Source organism: Ranitomeya variabilis, chromosome 1, assembly GCF_051348905.1.
Source record: "Ranitomeya variabilis isolate aRanVar5 chromosome 1, aRanVar5.hap1, whole genome shotgun sequence".
Classification (NCBI taxonomy): Eukaryota; Metazoa; Chordata; class Amphibia; order Anura; family Dendrobatidae; genus Ranitomeya; species Ranitomeya variabilis.
In genome coordinates, this window is record NC_135232.1 from 742,668,416 (window position 1) to 742,683,900 (window position 15,485).

The 15,485-nt window shown below is 46.7% G+C and overlaps 1 protein-coding gene across 3 annotated transcripts; it reads left to right on the forward strand.

Annotated features, from left to right (window-relative positions):
• Nucleotides 1–10: 10 nt before the first annotated feature.
• WARS1 (tryptophanyl-tRNA synthetase 1) lies at nucleotides 11–15,412 on the forward strand. 3 transcript variants are annotated; one of them, XM_077269542.1, is made up of 11 exons: nucleotides 11–148; nucleotides 4,363–4,546; nucleotides 7,253–7,466; nucleotides 8,048–8,156; nucleotides 9,662–9,781; nucleotides 10,048–10,230; nucleotides 11,491–11,591; nucleotides 11,890–12,002; nucleotides 12,253–12,426; nucleotides 12,822–12,962; nucleotides 15,143–15,412. In XM_077269542.1, exons 2-11 carry the CDS (start codon nucleotides 4,439–4,441, stop codon nucleotides 15,299–15,301), a joined length of 1,422 nt encoding a protein of 473 aa, XP_077125657.1. In that variant the 5' UTR covers nucleotides 11–148; nucleotides 4,363–4,438; the 3' UTR covers nucleotides 15,302–15,412. The 3 variants fall into 3 exon arrangements, with proteins under 3 accessions (XP_077125657.1, XP_077125667.1, XP_077125677.1); XM_077269552.1 differs by having other exon boundaries at nucleotides 15–148; nucleotides 4,378–4,546; XM_077269562.1 differs by having other exon boundaries at nucleotides 27–148; nucleotides 4,420–4,546.
• Nucleotides 15,413–15,485: the final 73 nt, after the last annotated feature.

A 15,485-nucleotide genomic window follows, 5' to 3' on the forward strand; every position in this document is an offset into this window, starting at 1 on the left:
TTCCTGGGAGAGAGTAGGAACCTTTGTCATCGCTATGTTTCCGCAAGGACGTATCGCAGGGTGCACGGTGGGCGGAACCTGGGATTGCAGCATCCAGACACCGGCTGCTTGTGTCACACGGGGAAGGCAAGGTGGCGGCTGATGAGAGGTAAAGCGGCTTCTATAGGGGCAGCCTGCCGGGGTCCGGGTGTTATACGGGGGTCACGGGTCTGATCCTGTCTATTCGGCCACGTTCACACGGATTCAGAAAGATCCGAGGCCCCAGAATATTCTCACAGGGATAAAACAGCTTTTATTCCAGTTCTAAAAACATCTGGCGAAAGTACAAAGATGAGACGAGGCTGAAGTTGGCTTCTTAACCCTCCGTCAGGGGCAATATGTTTCATAACGAGTTTAGGGGCATTGCGCCTGTCCGGCACAGGCTAGAAAATTGGCTATATTTTCCTTTTTGAAAAATTTCAATGCTCTAAAAGTGATCAGTTACCTTAATAGGAATGTAATAAATGAGAATACTTATAATCAGGTGGGAAAAAAAATGTTTAATAACCAGAAAAGTAATATGTTTCTATGTCTTGAGCATCCTCCTCACTCTCTCCATCTTGACCTGTATCAGACACATCTGGACATTCTTCCACATCATCTTCTGAAGCAATGTCACTTTCTTCCCCTAAATCTTCTAGCTGTAAGGGGTCTGTCTCATCAGCAAGCAGTATATTTTGCACTTGCTCAACATGAAGGGCATTGGACAAGTCAAATATTCTCCTCGCCATTTCAGAAGAAAAGCTGAAGCAAGAGAGAGAATATGTGTTAGGGCGCAATGTGCCTGAGAAACACACTCTTATTTCTAACAAAACCTTCTATGACAAATCCACAAATTTAGCACTAGCTATTCATAAAACAAGCTAAAAAAACAATTGGGATGAATAAAAACAGCAAATTCTAACCATCAAAGGTGTGACGCATTCAGGGGCAATGAGCCGGAGAAGCCAAAACACTGATATCTGATATCCTGCAGCTCTGCAGCACAAGAGGCTTCTCAGGTTTCACACAGCCTTTAAAGTTAGGAAGGTACTGGGAGGAGGGTGATTCCCAGACAAACCACTGAAAATAGAGAAATGAAACTAAGTGAGCTGTGCCTGTCAGGTCAGTTGCCCCTGACGGAGGGTTAATCGTTCAGTTTCTTATTCGGCAATTTTTTCTTTTCTGTTTTTTTATAGGTTTAACAACAAAAAAATAAGCATCACAATAATAAAAGACAATGCAGTGAGGTGCCCTGATGTGAATACACTTAAAAAAGGCTACAAAAACAATAAAACTGGCACAAAAATGGGCATCAAAGTGGGCACCAAAGAGTGCTGAAGAAAGGGTAAAATGCCTTTGGGCCACTGATCTCACACTGCAGACATATAGAACAGAGCACCCCACATCAAAATCAGTTATCTCCAGACTGGCCCAAATGGGTTCTGGGCATCAGAACTGGCATCAAAGTGGGCAGACAGTCAATTTTGGCCATTTGAATAAGTAACGGATGTTTTTAAGGAGTTAAATGACTTTGGGCCACTGATCTGATACATAAAATACACAGATAGTGATGCCCTGCATCAAACCCAGGTCCCTCCAGCCTGGCCCAAATGGGTTCTGGGCACCAGAACTGGCATCAAAGTGGGCAAACAGCTCATTTTCACAGATTACTGTGAAACTGAATGAATAAGAAACCAACTTCAGCCTCGTAAAGATGAGGCAGATAATGCGACCTAAGCGGCCCAAACCAGGAGAGGAACAATCAGAGGAGTGTAATAAGACATGTCACCACTGCTGTAATATTGTCACTGCCGCTATATTGTCACCACTCCTGTATTGTCACCGCTGCTGCATTATCACCGCTGCTGTGTATTGTCACCGCTGCTGTATTGTCACCACTCCGCATTACAAATACTGAGGGTGTCACTGTGGCCTTATGGTGCACACAGACGGCTGTATAACTCGTGCGAGGGTCACGGGGCTCGGACTGGCTGTCTGCTCTCCTGACCTGACCGTGACAGCTGCAGAGAAATACATCACGCTCAGGTTAGGAGAGCCGCCGGCCAGTCCGAGCATTGCGATGTGACCCTCGTGCGAGTTATCCGACCGTCTGTCTGCACCATTGAGGGGTCCGTCATGTCAGCACAACTCCCATATGGCAGCGATGAATCACAGGTCATTATCCACATCGTGCAGTACAGTCATTAGTGGGAAGGAAAAGTCGTGACAGGACGGAGACGTCACTGATCTGCAAAAGGTGAACCCGAGACCTGTGCAAGAGATGCCGCCACCTCCAGCCTCGGCCACTGACAATGAGGTTATTAATGGTTGTCTGAGGAAGGTTCTTCTGAATGCACTTGGGAAAATCATCAAGATCCTCTGCTGGCAGCTACTGTGTAATCAACCAATGATGGGCCAGATGTGCTCGATGGGAGACAAGACTGGAGAAGCTGCAGCCATGGGAGCACGTTTAGGCCACGCAGGCTGCTCACAGCATCGGCAACATGCAGCTTGGGGTTATCATCTTGGAAAAGGGCTCATGGGACACTGGAGAGATATCCACATCTCTGGTTCTACCAACACATTAATGTAACACCGAGCTGTTTGTGCATCTGAAAAAAAGACCATACATTATGCCTCCTGCACCGTAATCCCGCGAGTAGGCCTCCCGCACCGTAATCCCGCGAGTAGGCCTCCCGCACCGTAATCCCGCGAGTAGGCCTCCCGCACCGTAATCCCGCGAGTAGGCCTCCCGCACCGTAATCCCGCGAGTAGGCCTCCCGCACCGTAATCCCGCGAGTAGGCCCTTTGTGACGATCCCTCGTGAAGGTTTCATCATGGTGTTGCCACATGGTCTCCAGACCAATTATAGGCTGTCATTGCTGAACAGGACAGACCTCCATGCCACCTCTTGTGGTCATTCCAGTTCATCATTGTTCTCCAAAACACTGCAAAGCTGAGCATTGCGGCCTCCAATGCGTGGTGTGTGATGAACCGAGGGGTCTCTGTACAGGAATTCTGTCCCTCTCAGTTTGTAGTAAATAGCGGTAACTGCCACCGAAGAGAAGGAATCACACAATCATCCTGCAAGACTTGATCTGAAATTTGATATTGCATGTGACCAATAATAATTTGGTTCAATCTGGCCTTTATGTCACAGAGTAGAGGGGGTGCACACACTTATGTCTATGAAGTACGTAGCGGAAAATCTGACAGTGTTATTTTTTCATTGGGAGTCGGTCAAGTATTGATAATTCTACAGACATATAGAATCATAGAATGTTAGAGTTGGAAGGGACCTCCTGGATCATCTGGTCCAACCCCCTGCTCAAAGCAGGATTCACTAAACCTTCTCAGACAGATGTCTGTCCAACCTCTGTTTGAAGACTTCCATTGAAGGAGAACTCGCCACCTCTCGTGGCAGCCTGTTCCACTCATTGATCACCCTCACTGTCAAAAAGTTTTTTTCTAATATCTAATCTACATCTTCTCCCTTTCAGTTTCATCCCATTTCTTCTCGTGTTTCCATGTGCAAATGAGAATAATGATCCCTCTACACTGTGACAGCCCTCAGATATTTGTAGACAGCTATTAAGTCTCCTCTAAGGCTACTTTCACACAAGCGTCGTACTCGGCCCGTCGCAGTGCGTCGGGCCGACGTACCGACGCTAGCGTTGTTTGCGCTGCACAACGGGTGCAGCGGATGCTGATTTTCAGCGCATCCGCTGCCCCATTGTGAGGTGCGGGGAGGTGGGGGCGGAGTTCCGGCCGCGCATGCGCGGTCGGAAAAAGCGGACACGTCGCACAAAAAAACGTTACATGTAGCGTTTTTTTGTGCCGACGGTCCGCCAAAGCACGACGCATCCGTCGCACGACGGTTGCGACGTGTGTCAATGCATCGCAATGCGTCACTAATGTTAGTCAATGGGGAAAAAACGCATCCTGCAGACAACTTTGCAGGATGCGTTTTTTCGCCAAAACGACGCATTGCGACGTATTGCAAAAAACGCTAGTGTGAAAGTAGCCTTAGCCTTCTTTTTTGCAGCTAAACGTTCCCAAATCCTTTAACTGTTCTTCATAGGACATACTTTGCAGTCCGCTCACCATCCTGGTCCCTATTCTCTGAACTTACTCCAGTTTTTCAATGTCTTTTTTTAAAATGTGGTGCCCAGAACTGGTCACAGTATTCCAGATGAGGCCTGACCAAGGAGGAGAAGAGGGGATAATTACTTCATGTGATCTAGATATATATTCTACAATAATAGATTATAGATCATTAGATAATAATCATAAAATCATTATAAAAGCTGAGATGTGATATTTTTTTTTTTTTTTTTTAAGTTTTCTTCCGTTTAGGAAGAATCTCCAGTGTTGCTAATTTATTTGACATTTGATCAGATTCTCTCATCACACCATCATGGCCGACCCTGGATCAGGTAGCACACTCCCACCCCTGGAACTGTATAACAGGGTGTCAGAACAAGGGGAGAAAGTCCGAGTATTGAAAACAGAAAAGGCTACAAAAGCAAGTATTGTTTGTCTATAAGTTCTGTATGTGTGTAATCTATGTGTCTATAGGTTGTCTAATATGTGTAATATATTTTCAAAGGTTTTGTATGCGTGTACTGCATCTGTCCATAGGTTCTGTATGTGTGTACTGCATCTGTCCATAGGTTCTATATGTGTGTAATGTGTGTGCTGCGTCTGTCTATAGGTTCTGTATGTGTGTAATATGTGTGTGTGTGTGTGTGTGTGTGTGTGCTGCGTCTGTCTATAGGTTCTGTATGTGTGTAATGTGTGTGTGCTGCGTCTGTCTATAGGTTCTGTATGTGTGTAATGTGTGTGTGTGCTGCGTCTGTCTATAGGTTCTGTATGTGTGTAATGTGTGTGTGCTGCGTCTGTCTCTAGGTTCTGTATGTGTGTAATGTGTGTGTGCTGCGTCTGTCTCTAGGTTCTGTATGTGTGTAATGTGTGTGTGCTGCGTCTGTCTCTAGGTTCTGTATGTGTGTGTTGCGTCTGTCTATAGGTTCTGTATGTGGGCTGTGTCTGTCTATAGGTTCTGTATGTGTGTAATGTGTGTGTGTGCTGCGTCTGTCTCTAGGTTCTGTATGTGTGTGCTGCGTCTGTCTATAGGTTCTGTATGTGTGTGTTGCGTCTGTCTATAGGTTCTGTATGTGTGGGCTGTGTCTGTCTATAGGTTCTGTATGTGTGTAATGTGTGTGTGCTGCGTCTGTCTCTAGGTTCTGTATGTGTGTGCTGCGTCTGTCTATAGGTTCTGTATATGTGTTGCATCTGTCTATAGGTTCTGTATGTGTGTGTGTTGCATCTGTCTATAGGTTCTGTATGTGTGTGTGCTGCGTCCGTCTATAGGTTCTGTATGTGTGGGCTGCGTCTGTCTATAGGTTCTGTATGTGTGTAATGTGTGTGCTGCGTCTGTCTATAGGTTCTGTATGTGTGTAATGTGTGTGCTGCGTCTGTCTCTAGGTTCTGTATGTGTGTGTGTGTGCTGCGTCCGTCTATAGGTTCTGTATGTGTGTGTGCTGCGTCTGTCTATAGGTTGTGTGTTGTGTCTGTTTCTAGGTTCTGTATGTGTGTTGTGTCTGTCTATAGGTTCTGTATGTGTGTTGTGTCTGTCTATAGGTTCTGTATGTGTGTGCTGCGTCTGTCTATAGGTTCTGTATGTGGTTGCTGCGTCTGTCTATAGGTTCTGTATGTGTGTGTTGCATCTGTCTATAGGTTCTGTATGTGTGTGCTGCGTCCGTCTATAGGTTCTGTATGTGTGTGCTGTGTCTGTCTATAGGTTCTGTATGTGTGTGCTGTGTCTGTCTATAGGTTCTGTATGTGTGTGTTGCGTCTGTCTATAGGTTCTGTATGTGTATGCTGCGTCTGTCTATAGGTTCTGTATGTGTGTAATGTGTCTATAGGTTCTATATGTGTGTAATGTGTCTATAGGTTCTGTATATTTGTACTGTGTGTACTGAGACCCCACAAATAATTAGAACAGGGGTCACATGCTATTGCTGATCCATTCTTGAGTATGGGACTGACGGGGATAGCAGTCCGTCTCGTAGATATTGGATAGATTGCACACTCAACTGTAGATGCCTTCAAATAGGAGAGATGGGACCCTTATTTTCGTGATCGAAGGCCAGAAGCGATCAGCAGCTTACCATGTGTCCTGTATGATTGGGGACAACCCTTTTAAAAGCTAAGTACATCAGAAACTTTTTGACCTATTAAGAAAACCTCTGTGTAAATCCTCATTCCGCATAAAGACTCCCCACAACCATGAGTGACCAGACGTCCGTTCCATTTGACTGCGTGTGATGTAATACCACATCTCTCCTGCAGTGGGCACTAATGGCTCTCAGTACAGTTCCATCATTGTGATCGCTTTGACTGTAAAGGTACCTTCACACGAAACGACTTTGTAACGATATCGCTAGCGATCCGTGACGTTGCAGCGTCCTGGCTAGCGATATCGTTTAGTTTGACACGCTGCAGCGATCAGGATCCTGCTGTGATGTCGCTGGTCGCTGAATAAAGTTCAGAACTTTATTTGGTCGTCCGATCGCCGTGTATCGTTGTGTTTGACAGCAAAAGCAACGATACCAGCGATATTTTACACTGGTAACCAGGGTAAACATCGGGTTACTAAGCGCAGGGCCGCGCTTAGTAACCCGATGTTTACCCTGGTTACCAGCGTAAACGTAAAAAAAAACAAACAGTACATACTCACCATCTGATGTCCGTCAGGTCCCTTGCCGTCTGCTTCCCACACTGACTGAGCGCCGCAAAGTGAAAGTGAAAGTACAGCACAGCGGTGACGTCACCGCTGTGCTCTGCTCTCACTGTATGGCGGCACTCAGTCAGAGCAGGAAGCAGATGGCAAGGGACCTGACGGACATCAGATGGTGAGTATGTACTGTTTGTTTTTTTTTACTTTTACGATGGTAACCAGGGTAAACATCGGGTTACTAAGCGCGGCCCTGCGCTTAGTAACCCGATGTTTACCCTAGTTACCCGGGGACCTCGGCAGCTCTCCAGCGATCAAACAGCGACGCTGCAGCGATCGGCATCGTTGTCGCTATCGCTGCAGCGTCGTTTCGTGTGAAGGTACCTTAAGATTCGCTCCTCGTCACTGAGGGTCGCCTCCGCCTTCTCCCCCCCCATCTCTCCTATCTGAGCCGGAGGGGCTTATTGAATAACCTACATTGTTTTCTCTCTGAAGGCCGAAATCGATGCTGCAGTGAAGCTTCTGCTGGCGCTGAAAGTCGAATATAAGAATGCCACAGGAGAGGACTACAAGCCGGGCTCCCCACCCACAAGTGACGCCCCCAATACCTACAACGGGCTGCCTGCCACAAGTGATGAGAGCGACTTTGTGGATCCCTGGACTGTGCAAACCGGCAGCGCAAAAGGGGTGGACTATGATAAACTTATAGGTAAGTGAGAGTCAATACACGTCAAGTGCAGGTACTGTCCATATTCTCCTGCTCTGTAACTTGCCATCTGTCCTTATTCAGGGGCCACTTCCTGTTTATCAGCATTCTGCCAGCACTATAGGTGCTGTGCCTTCCTGGCATGCATTAGTCCTTACATTGACCAGTGGTTTACTGGAGCTGAACTGAAAGCTGCCTCTGTGTATGACTCTGACAGGAGAGATGGAGCCAAGAGTCCGAGACTTGATGACAGGCAGTGGGCAACAAGTTACTGTAGACAGAAAAGAGCCACCTAGTGACCAGCACTTCGGAAGTTTTTTTTGGGGGGGAGTAACAGTGATCTGCAGATTGCCTGTTTATCACATTACCTATCAAATGAGGTCAGGTTGTCTTAAAGTACACAGCCCATTTAATTTGGCATCAGCAGGTGCTGGGCTATCAGATTCTGAATTGTGAAATGATCATAGAAAATGTAATTGGATGCCAGATTACAGGAATTTCAGAGGTTTTTTTTACTTTCTCATGAGTTCCATGCTACTTCGGTACTTTATACCCTGTACTACATAGTTATAACTTTTCTGCAGTTCGGTTTGGAAGCAGCAAAATCGACAAGGATCTGATTGATCGAATCGAGCGAGTTACGGGGAACAAGGCGCACCACTTCTTACGGAGAGGAACCTTCTTTTCACACAGGTACGGTAACCACCTTGTCATTAGGGGTCTGACCTCTGGGGTCCCCATTGATTGGGTGGCCTTCAGTGCTTGAGGTTTTTCCTCACAGCGGCGTTTATGACCGATCTCTGCAGTCCTCCTCCTTCGCCTGTATTGAGCCGCTCTGCACTTTCTGGCACACTGTGTTTGCAGGAGCGCTGCTCTGAAGGGGGTCCAGCATTAATTCTGCGCTTCTGCCCCTTCACGCTCAAGGAAATAAGTGATGGCAAGTCCCAGTCTTCTTTATCATCTATGTATCAGATAAGAATACTTAATTGGCAGACTCAAGGCTTCTGTAAAGGTACGGTCACACTCAACGAGAACGACAACGATCCATGACGTTGCAGTGTCCTGGATAGCGATCTCGTTGTGTTTGACACGCCGCAGGGCCGCGCTTAGTAACCCGATATTTACCCTGGTTACCATTGTAAACGTAAAAAAAAAACACTACATACTCACCTTCTGATGTCTGTCACGTCCCCCGGCGTCCACGCGCTGCTGCAGGGAGCTTTCCCTGCACTGACTGTGTGAGCGCCAGCCGTAAAGCAGAGCACAGCGGTGACGTCACCGCTGTTACTGCCGGCGCCGCTGACACATTCAGTGCAGGGAAAGCTCTCTGCAGCAGCGCGTGGACGCCGGGGGACGTGACAGACATCAGAAGGTGAGTATGTAGTGGTTTTTTTTTTTACTTTTACAATGGTAACCAGGGTAAATATCGGGTTACTAAGCGCGGCCCTGCACTTAGTAACCCGATGTTTACCCTGGTTACCCGGGTGCTGCAGGGGGACTTCGGCATCGTTGAAGACAGTTTCAACGATGCTGAAGTCGTTCCCCTGATCGTTGGTCGCTGGAGAGAGCTGTCTGTGTGACAGCTCCCCAGCGACCACACAACGACTTACCAACGATCACGATCGCTGGTCGTGATCGTTGGTAAGTCGCTTAGTGTAACGGTACCTTTAGCGCCAGCCTGTGCTCTGCTTACAGCTCTGAAGGAAAGGTGGCAAACTTGTTATTGGCGCATTGTATTATGGGCTGGCTCCACAACTAGGATTCACTTCAAACTTTACGTAGAGTTTTGCAACAGTTTAATGAAGTGACTGTAAACTATCCTATGAAAATGATAAACCTGCAGAGTTTTGTGTATACAGCTCCAGTGCAAACTATTTGTCTCTACGGTTACAGACCAAGCCTGTACTGTCTGATCCTGTGTAGTCACGCTGATACTCCGCAGCTTCTGGAAAGAGCGTATTTAGAAGCACGTGACCACAGGATCAGACTACATAGAGTTTGTAGTCTGTCACCATGGAGACGCATAGGTCTAGGAGCTCGGTACCTAAAACAACTGGAGATTTTTACTAGCGACTGGCTATAGAGTTTCTGAATTTGTTATCTATGGATCGCTTGAAGCAAAAATGAAATAATTGCAAAAGTCTACACACCCAGCACACTTAGTAATAATTATATATGCGATTATTTTTATACATCAGAGACATGCACCAGATTCTGGATGCTGTTGAGAAGAAGCAGCCGTTTTACCTCTACACAGGAAGAGGCCCGTCTTCAGACTCGATGCACGTCGGTCACCTCGTTCCATTCATCTTCACCAAGTAAGTAGCGGACCCTTACTTATTAACCCTTTATGTAACATCTGGACAGCGGCAGCAGAGATTTTATACAGGCGCCATCTGCCAGTTAAACTCTGCAGGTAATGTAAAGCTGTTGTTCTCTGTTTTCATCCAGTTTTTAATTGTGATAAGCACCATAGTTTTTATAACTGAGTTTAGTGCCCCTTAAAGGGGGGAAGGGTCCCCAGGCCTGTATATGTTAGGTTTAAGGTCTTGTTCGGATGGTACCAAGCTTTTTCTTTTTTCAGGTGGTTACAGGACGTCTTTAATGTCCCGCTGGTCGTCCAGATGACCGATGATGAGAAGTATCTGTGGAAGGACTTGACCTTAGAGAAAGCCTATCAATACACTATAGAAAACGCCAAGGACATTATTGCATGTGGCTTCGATGTTAATAAAACCTTCATCTTCTCCGACCTGGAATATATGGGGTGAGCGAGTCCTTAGAATAAAACTTAAAGGGATATTAACCCTACAACCTTATAATCAAGGAGGGACTGCAGCCACTACTAGGAAGAGCTTCCTGTATACAGAGATACATTCTAAGATCCTGTCTGCAGCCACCACTAGGGGGAGCTCCCTGTATACAGAGATGCACAATAAGATCCTCTTTGTAGTCACCACTAGGAGGAGCTCCCTGTATATAGAGATACATGCTAAGATCCTGTCTACAGCCACCACTAGGGGGAGCTCCCTGTATACAGAGATACATGATAAGATTCTGTCTGCAGCCACCACTAGGGGGAGCTCCCTGTATACAGAGATACATGCTAAGATCCTGTCTGCAGTCACCACTAGGGGGAGCTCCCTGTATACAGAGATACATAAGATTCTGTCTACAGCCACCACTAGGGGGAGCTCCCTGCATACAGAGATACATAAGATCCTGTCTGCAGCCACCACTAGGTGGAGCTCCCTGTATATAGAGATACATGGTAAGATAATGTCTGCAGCCACCACTAGGGGGAGCTCCCTGTATACAGAGATACATGATAAGATCCTGTCTGCAGCCACACCACTAGGGGGAGCTCCCTGTATACAGAGATACATGAACAGATCCCGTCTGCAGTCATCACTAGGGGGAGCTCCCTGTATACAGAGATACATGATAAGATCCTGTCTGAAGTCACCACTAGGGGGAGCTTCCTGTATACAGATACATGATTAGATCCTGTCTTCAGCCACCACTAGGGGGACCTCCCTGTATACAGAGATACATGATAAGATCCTGTCTGCAGCCACCGCTAGGGGGAGCTCCCTGTATACAGAGATACATGATAAGATACTGTCTGCAGCCACCACTAGGGGGAGCTCCCTGTATACAGAGATACATGATAAGATACTGTCTGCAGTCACCACTAGGGGGAGCTCCCTGTATACAGAGATACATAAGATCCTGTCTGCAGCCACCACTAGGGGGAGCTCCCTGTATACAGAGTACTGAATTATTATTGGGTACAATGCAGAATCCGTATTCAGGAAGCTCCCCCTGGTGGTGGCTGCAGGCAGATAGAATTGTATTATTAACCCTTTCTGAACATCCACTGTACACGTAGTTAATTCTTTCCATCGTTTCTCCGTTAACAATAATAATAAGCGCAGCAGAGTATGGGGAGAGGTGGAGGAGTCATAGAGAATTAGCCGACGGCTCGTGAACACTTTATAACATTCTGCATTCATTGGTTCAACAGGATGAGTTCAGGTTTCTACAAAAATGTTGTCCGAGTGCAGAAACACGTGACGTTCAACCAGGTTAAAGGGATATTCGGCTTCACAGACAGTGACTGCATTGGTAAGTGAAAGTGTGAATACCCCAGATCTGACCTGTCTGCTGAGAGTAGTTGTCCTGGCCTGCAGTGCTCGGTAATAATAATAATAATTTTTTTATATAGCGCTAACATATTCCGCAGCGCTTTACAGTTTGCACACATTATCATCACTGTCCTCATTTGGGCTCACAATCTACATTCCCTATCAGTCCATGTCTTTGGCATGTGGGAGGAAACCCACGCAAACACGGGGAGAACATACAAACTCCTTGCAGATGGTGTCCTTGGTGGTAATTTGTTCATTGTCCCATTGTCTTTCAGGGAAAATCAGTTTCCCAGCCATTCAGGCCGCTCCATCCTTCAGCAGCTCCTTCCCACAGATATTCAATGGCAGAAAGGATATTCAGTGTCTCATTCCCTGTGCCATCGACCAGGTAGGGCGCTAGTTCAAAAAGGGTAAAATGCTCAGGTCTTGGCCCACACGAGCCACCCCTATTGGTGTGCAGTGGTTTGTTCCTCTATTGTCTTGTATGTTGTGGAATTGCCTATAGTTCACACATAATGGAGGGAGGAGGGGTGGATGCTGTGAAAAAGTATATTATAAGAAAAAACTTTTCTATTGTACTACAAAGTAGGATCAGTCTGCAAAAAAACTAAGCCTTAAAATACTGTCTTTTTTTCCAGGATCCATACTTCAGAATGACCCGGGATGTGGCGCCCAGGATCAATTACCTTAAACCAGCTCTACTGCATTCAACCTTCTTTCCCGCGTTGCAAGGGGCACAGACAAAAATGAGTGCCAGCGATGCCAATTCATCCATATTTCTCACAGACACCCCCAAGCAGATCAAGAATAAGGTGCAGCTCCGAGAATGGGGCGAATTTCATTTTCAGTTCCAGGGGGAATCTGTGATGTTGAAGCAAATATTACCAAATAGAAGTGATTTAGTAGCGTGATCACGGTGCCATTATCGCCATTTCTGGAGCCATGTCCCCTTCATTGGCTACGTAACCAGACATTTCCCTCTGCGTCTGCACTAGATCGCCAGCTGTGCAAGCGCAAATCATAGGTGCTGCGCTTGTAAAAGCTGTCGGTAAAATCCTCCAGCGCAAGCTGCTTTGTACCACTGTTCTCAGTCATATGGCATCAACTGATCGGGGCACGCTATGTACCCATCATCACTTGCAGACAGCATGGAGGAGCCAGATTTCTGCCCTATTATATCAGTAACCCCTTTTCCTCCCTGTTACAGATCAATAAACACGCATTTTCGGGGGGTAAAGATACAATTGAGGACCACCGGAAATATGGCGGCAACTGTGAAGTCGACGTCTGTTATATGTACCTGACCTTCTTCCTTGAAGATGATGAGAAGCTGGAAAAAATCAAGCAGGTGGGAAGAAAGCAGATTATATGTACCAGTCACAATACAGACCCCACTAAAACATGTAACCCCCTCCTCCTACAACACTGGTTTACAATAAGCAGTTCTCCATCTGGAACTACAGTTCTCAGCATGCACTGATAGACTGCACCTGTCAGTGCTGCATGGGACTTATGGTTTCCAGCAGAGGTGTATCTAGGTTTTCTGGCATCCGGGGCAAGAATTCAGTTGTTCAGAGTAAAACTGAGAGAAGCAGTAGAGGAGCTTGTTGTGACCCTAAGTATGAAAATCGCATATGAGTGACTTGGCCATGTGATGACTGCTGGAACCTGCAGAGCTGAATCCTGACAGTGAGGATATTACACACTGTTGGGATTGGCTGCAAGGCTTCATATTATAATTAAAGGACATGTGAAGGTCTAAAGTCACTATAGCTGGCTGCAGGCTTCTGAATTCTCACAGTGCATGCACTGCACACTGTTAGGATTTTCCCTTGCACAAGCATGCAATTTGTTTACTTCTGACCACATTCCGATGAGACGTGTCCGGCCTCACTCAATTCATTTTCATTTAGTGAGGCCACGCATGTCTAGTCAGCATGTGAATGTATGTATACAAATCACCAGTGCAGGGCGCACTGTGAGAATCCAGAAGTCTGCAGTCACATGGAATAACTGCAGAATTATCACAGACTTGAAATACCCCTTTAATGCTCCTAACAAAAATATCAGAATTAGTCAGTATCACAAATAAGGTCACCTTATAGATGACGTCGTCTCTGGAGTCGTTCTTCTTTTCTTCATCTTTTCCAGACTCCTTGATGAGTTTTCTCATCTACAGCTCGTCGCTGCAGACTTCCATCTTCTCCGGTCTCCTGCAGCACATCCCGATGTTGCCCTTAAAGATAGCAGTGTTATTATAACGCTCTTGAATAAAAGTATCTGCCCTACGCTGAGCCCCTGAATAAATATTGCCTCTCACTATATTCCATGCACAAAATATGACCCCACACTGTGCTACTAATGGCACATGCTCTCTACACTGCCCCCTCTACATACTGTGTACCCCCTATAGAGTCCATTCTCTATACTGTGACTCCTCATCACACTGTCCCCTCCTGGCTGTGCCCTTATACCTTTCCCCACATGCTACTCCCCACACACTACTCAGTCTTATTCTGTACCCACTCACACTTTTCTTCCCCCATACTGTCTCCGCACACTATTCCCTTCAATAGTCTCCTCACACGTTTCCCCTCTCACATTCCATACTGGGGCTGCACTCATCCCATCGCCCTCGCTTCCCATACTGTGTCCACATATATTTTCCCTTAGTTCCTCTTACCGTGTCCGCGCCCATACCGCCATTCTGTCTGCCTCCATCTCACACCTTCCTTTTATTGTATCTTCAAATTTCTCCCACTCCCCATATTGTGCCTGCACCTGTCTCTTTGTTTGCTCCTTAAACTTGTGTCCTCAAATCATCCCCCTCGTTACACTAAAACTCGCCAACACAGTAAATAGACAGGCAGTAAATATCATCCCAAGCAATGAATACACTAAATCTCTCCCCCCATCTTCAATGTCTTCAGCTCCACGAATGTGGAGCACTTACCACCAATGCTCTCTGCGCCAGTGAGTGACGTCCGGAAAGTGATCACGTGACCTGATCACGCTGCTGACGTCACTCTGACCCAGCGGTCAGAGCTCCAATGGTACTCACATCTAAAAGACGCAAGCACAATTATTGCGTGGGGGCCGGCGCGCTGCAGCTTTACTTAGCCGGCACAGAGAATGGCTCACTCCCAGTCTGGGTGAGCAGCAGAATGCAGTCGTCAGGGGAAGCTCTTCGGACCACGCATTTGGCGGTCTGACTGCGCCCCCCTGCCGGCTGATGCCTCCCCTAGATACGCCTCTGATTTCTAGCCTGAAGCACTTAACACTATTGATGAGCGAGCATGCTCAAATACTATGTATTGCAAACAGGCGCGAGACATACAGCCACTGGGTCTCGAACAAAGTATTAGAGCGCGCCAAAGACACTCTAATCGCACTTGAGCATGCTCGGATAACACCTTATCAGAGCACCCTCGCTCATCTCTACTTCTCACCTACCCGCTGGGATATCACTGATTGCCCCGTACTGAATTTCTTGTCACACCGGCCCCCTTTCTGTGATCTCTTCCTCAGGATTACACCAGCGGAGCTTTACTCACCGGAGAACTGAAGAAAATCCTGATCGAAACCTTACAGCCAATAATCGCAACGCACCAGGAGCGGAGGAAAGGGCTGACAGAGGAAGCGGTTAAAGAGTTCATGACTCCCAGGAAACTGGCTTTCGATTTTTAGTGACTTTTCCAATCTCTGTGACAGTGCAGATACAGTCTGCAAAGTTCTCTTCCCTCACAATCCATTACTGGACTCCACTGTAAATTCCTGCAATAAATCTGCTAGATTTATTTATACATGTATACATGTATGTATTTATACATAGAGGTCGGGATAAAGGGGAACTTTGCTGAAGAGCAGCCGG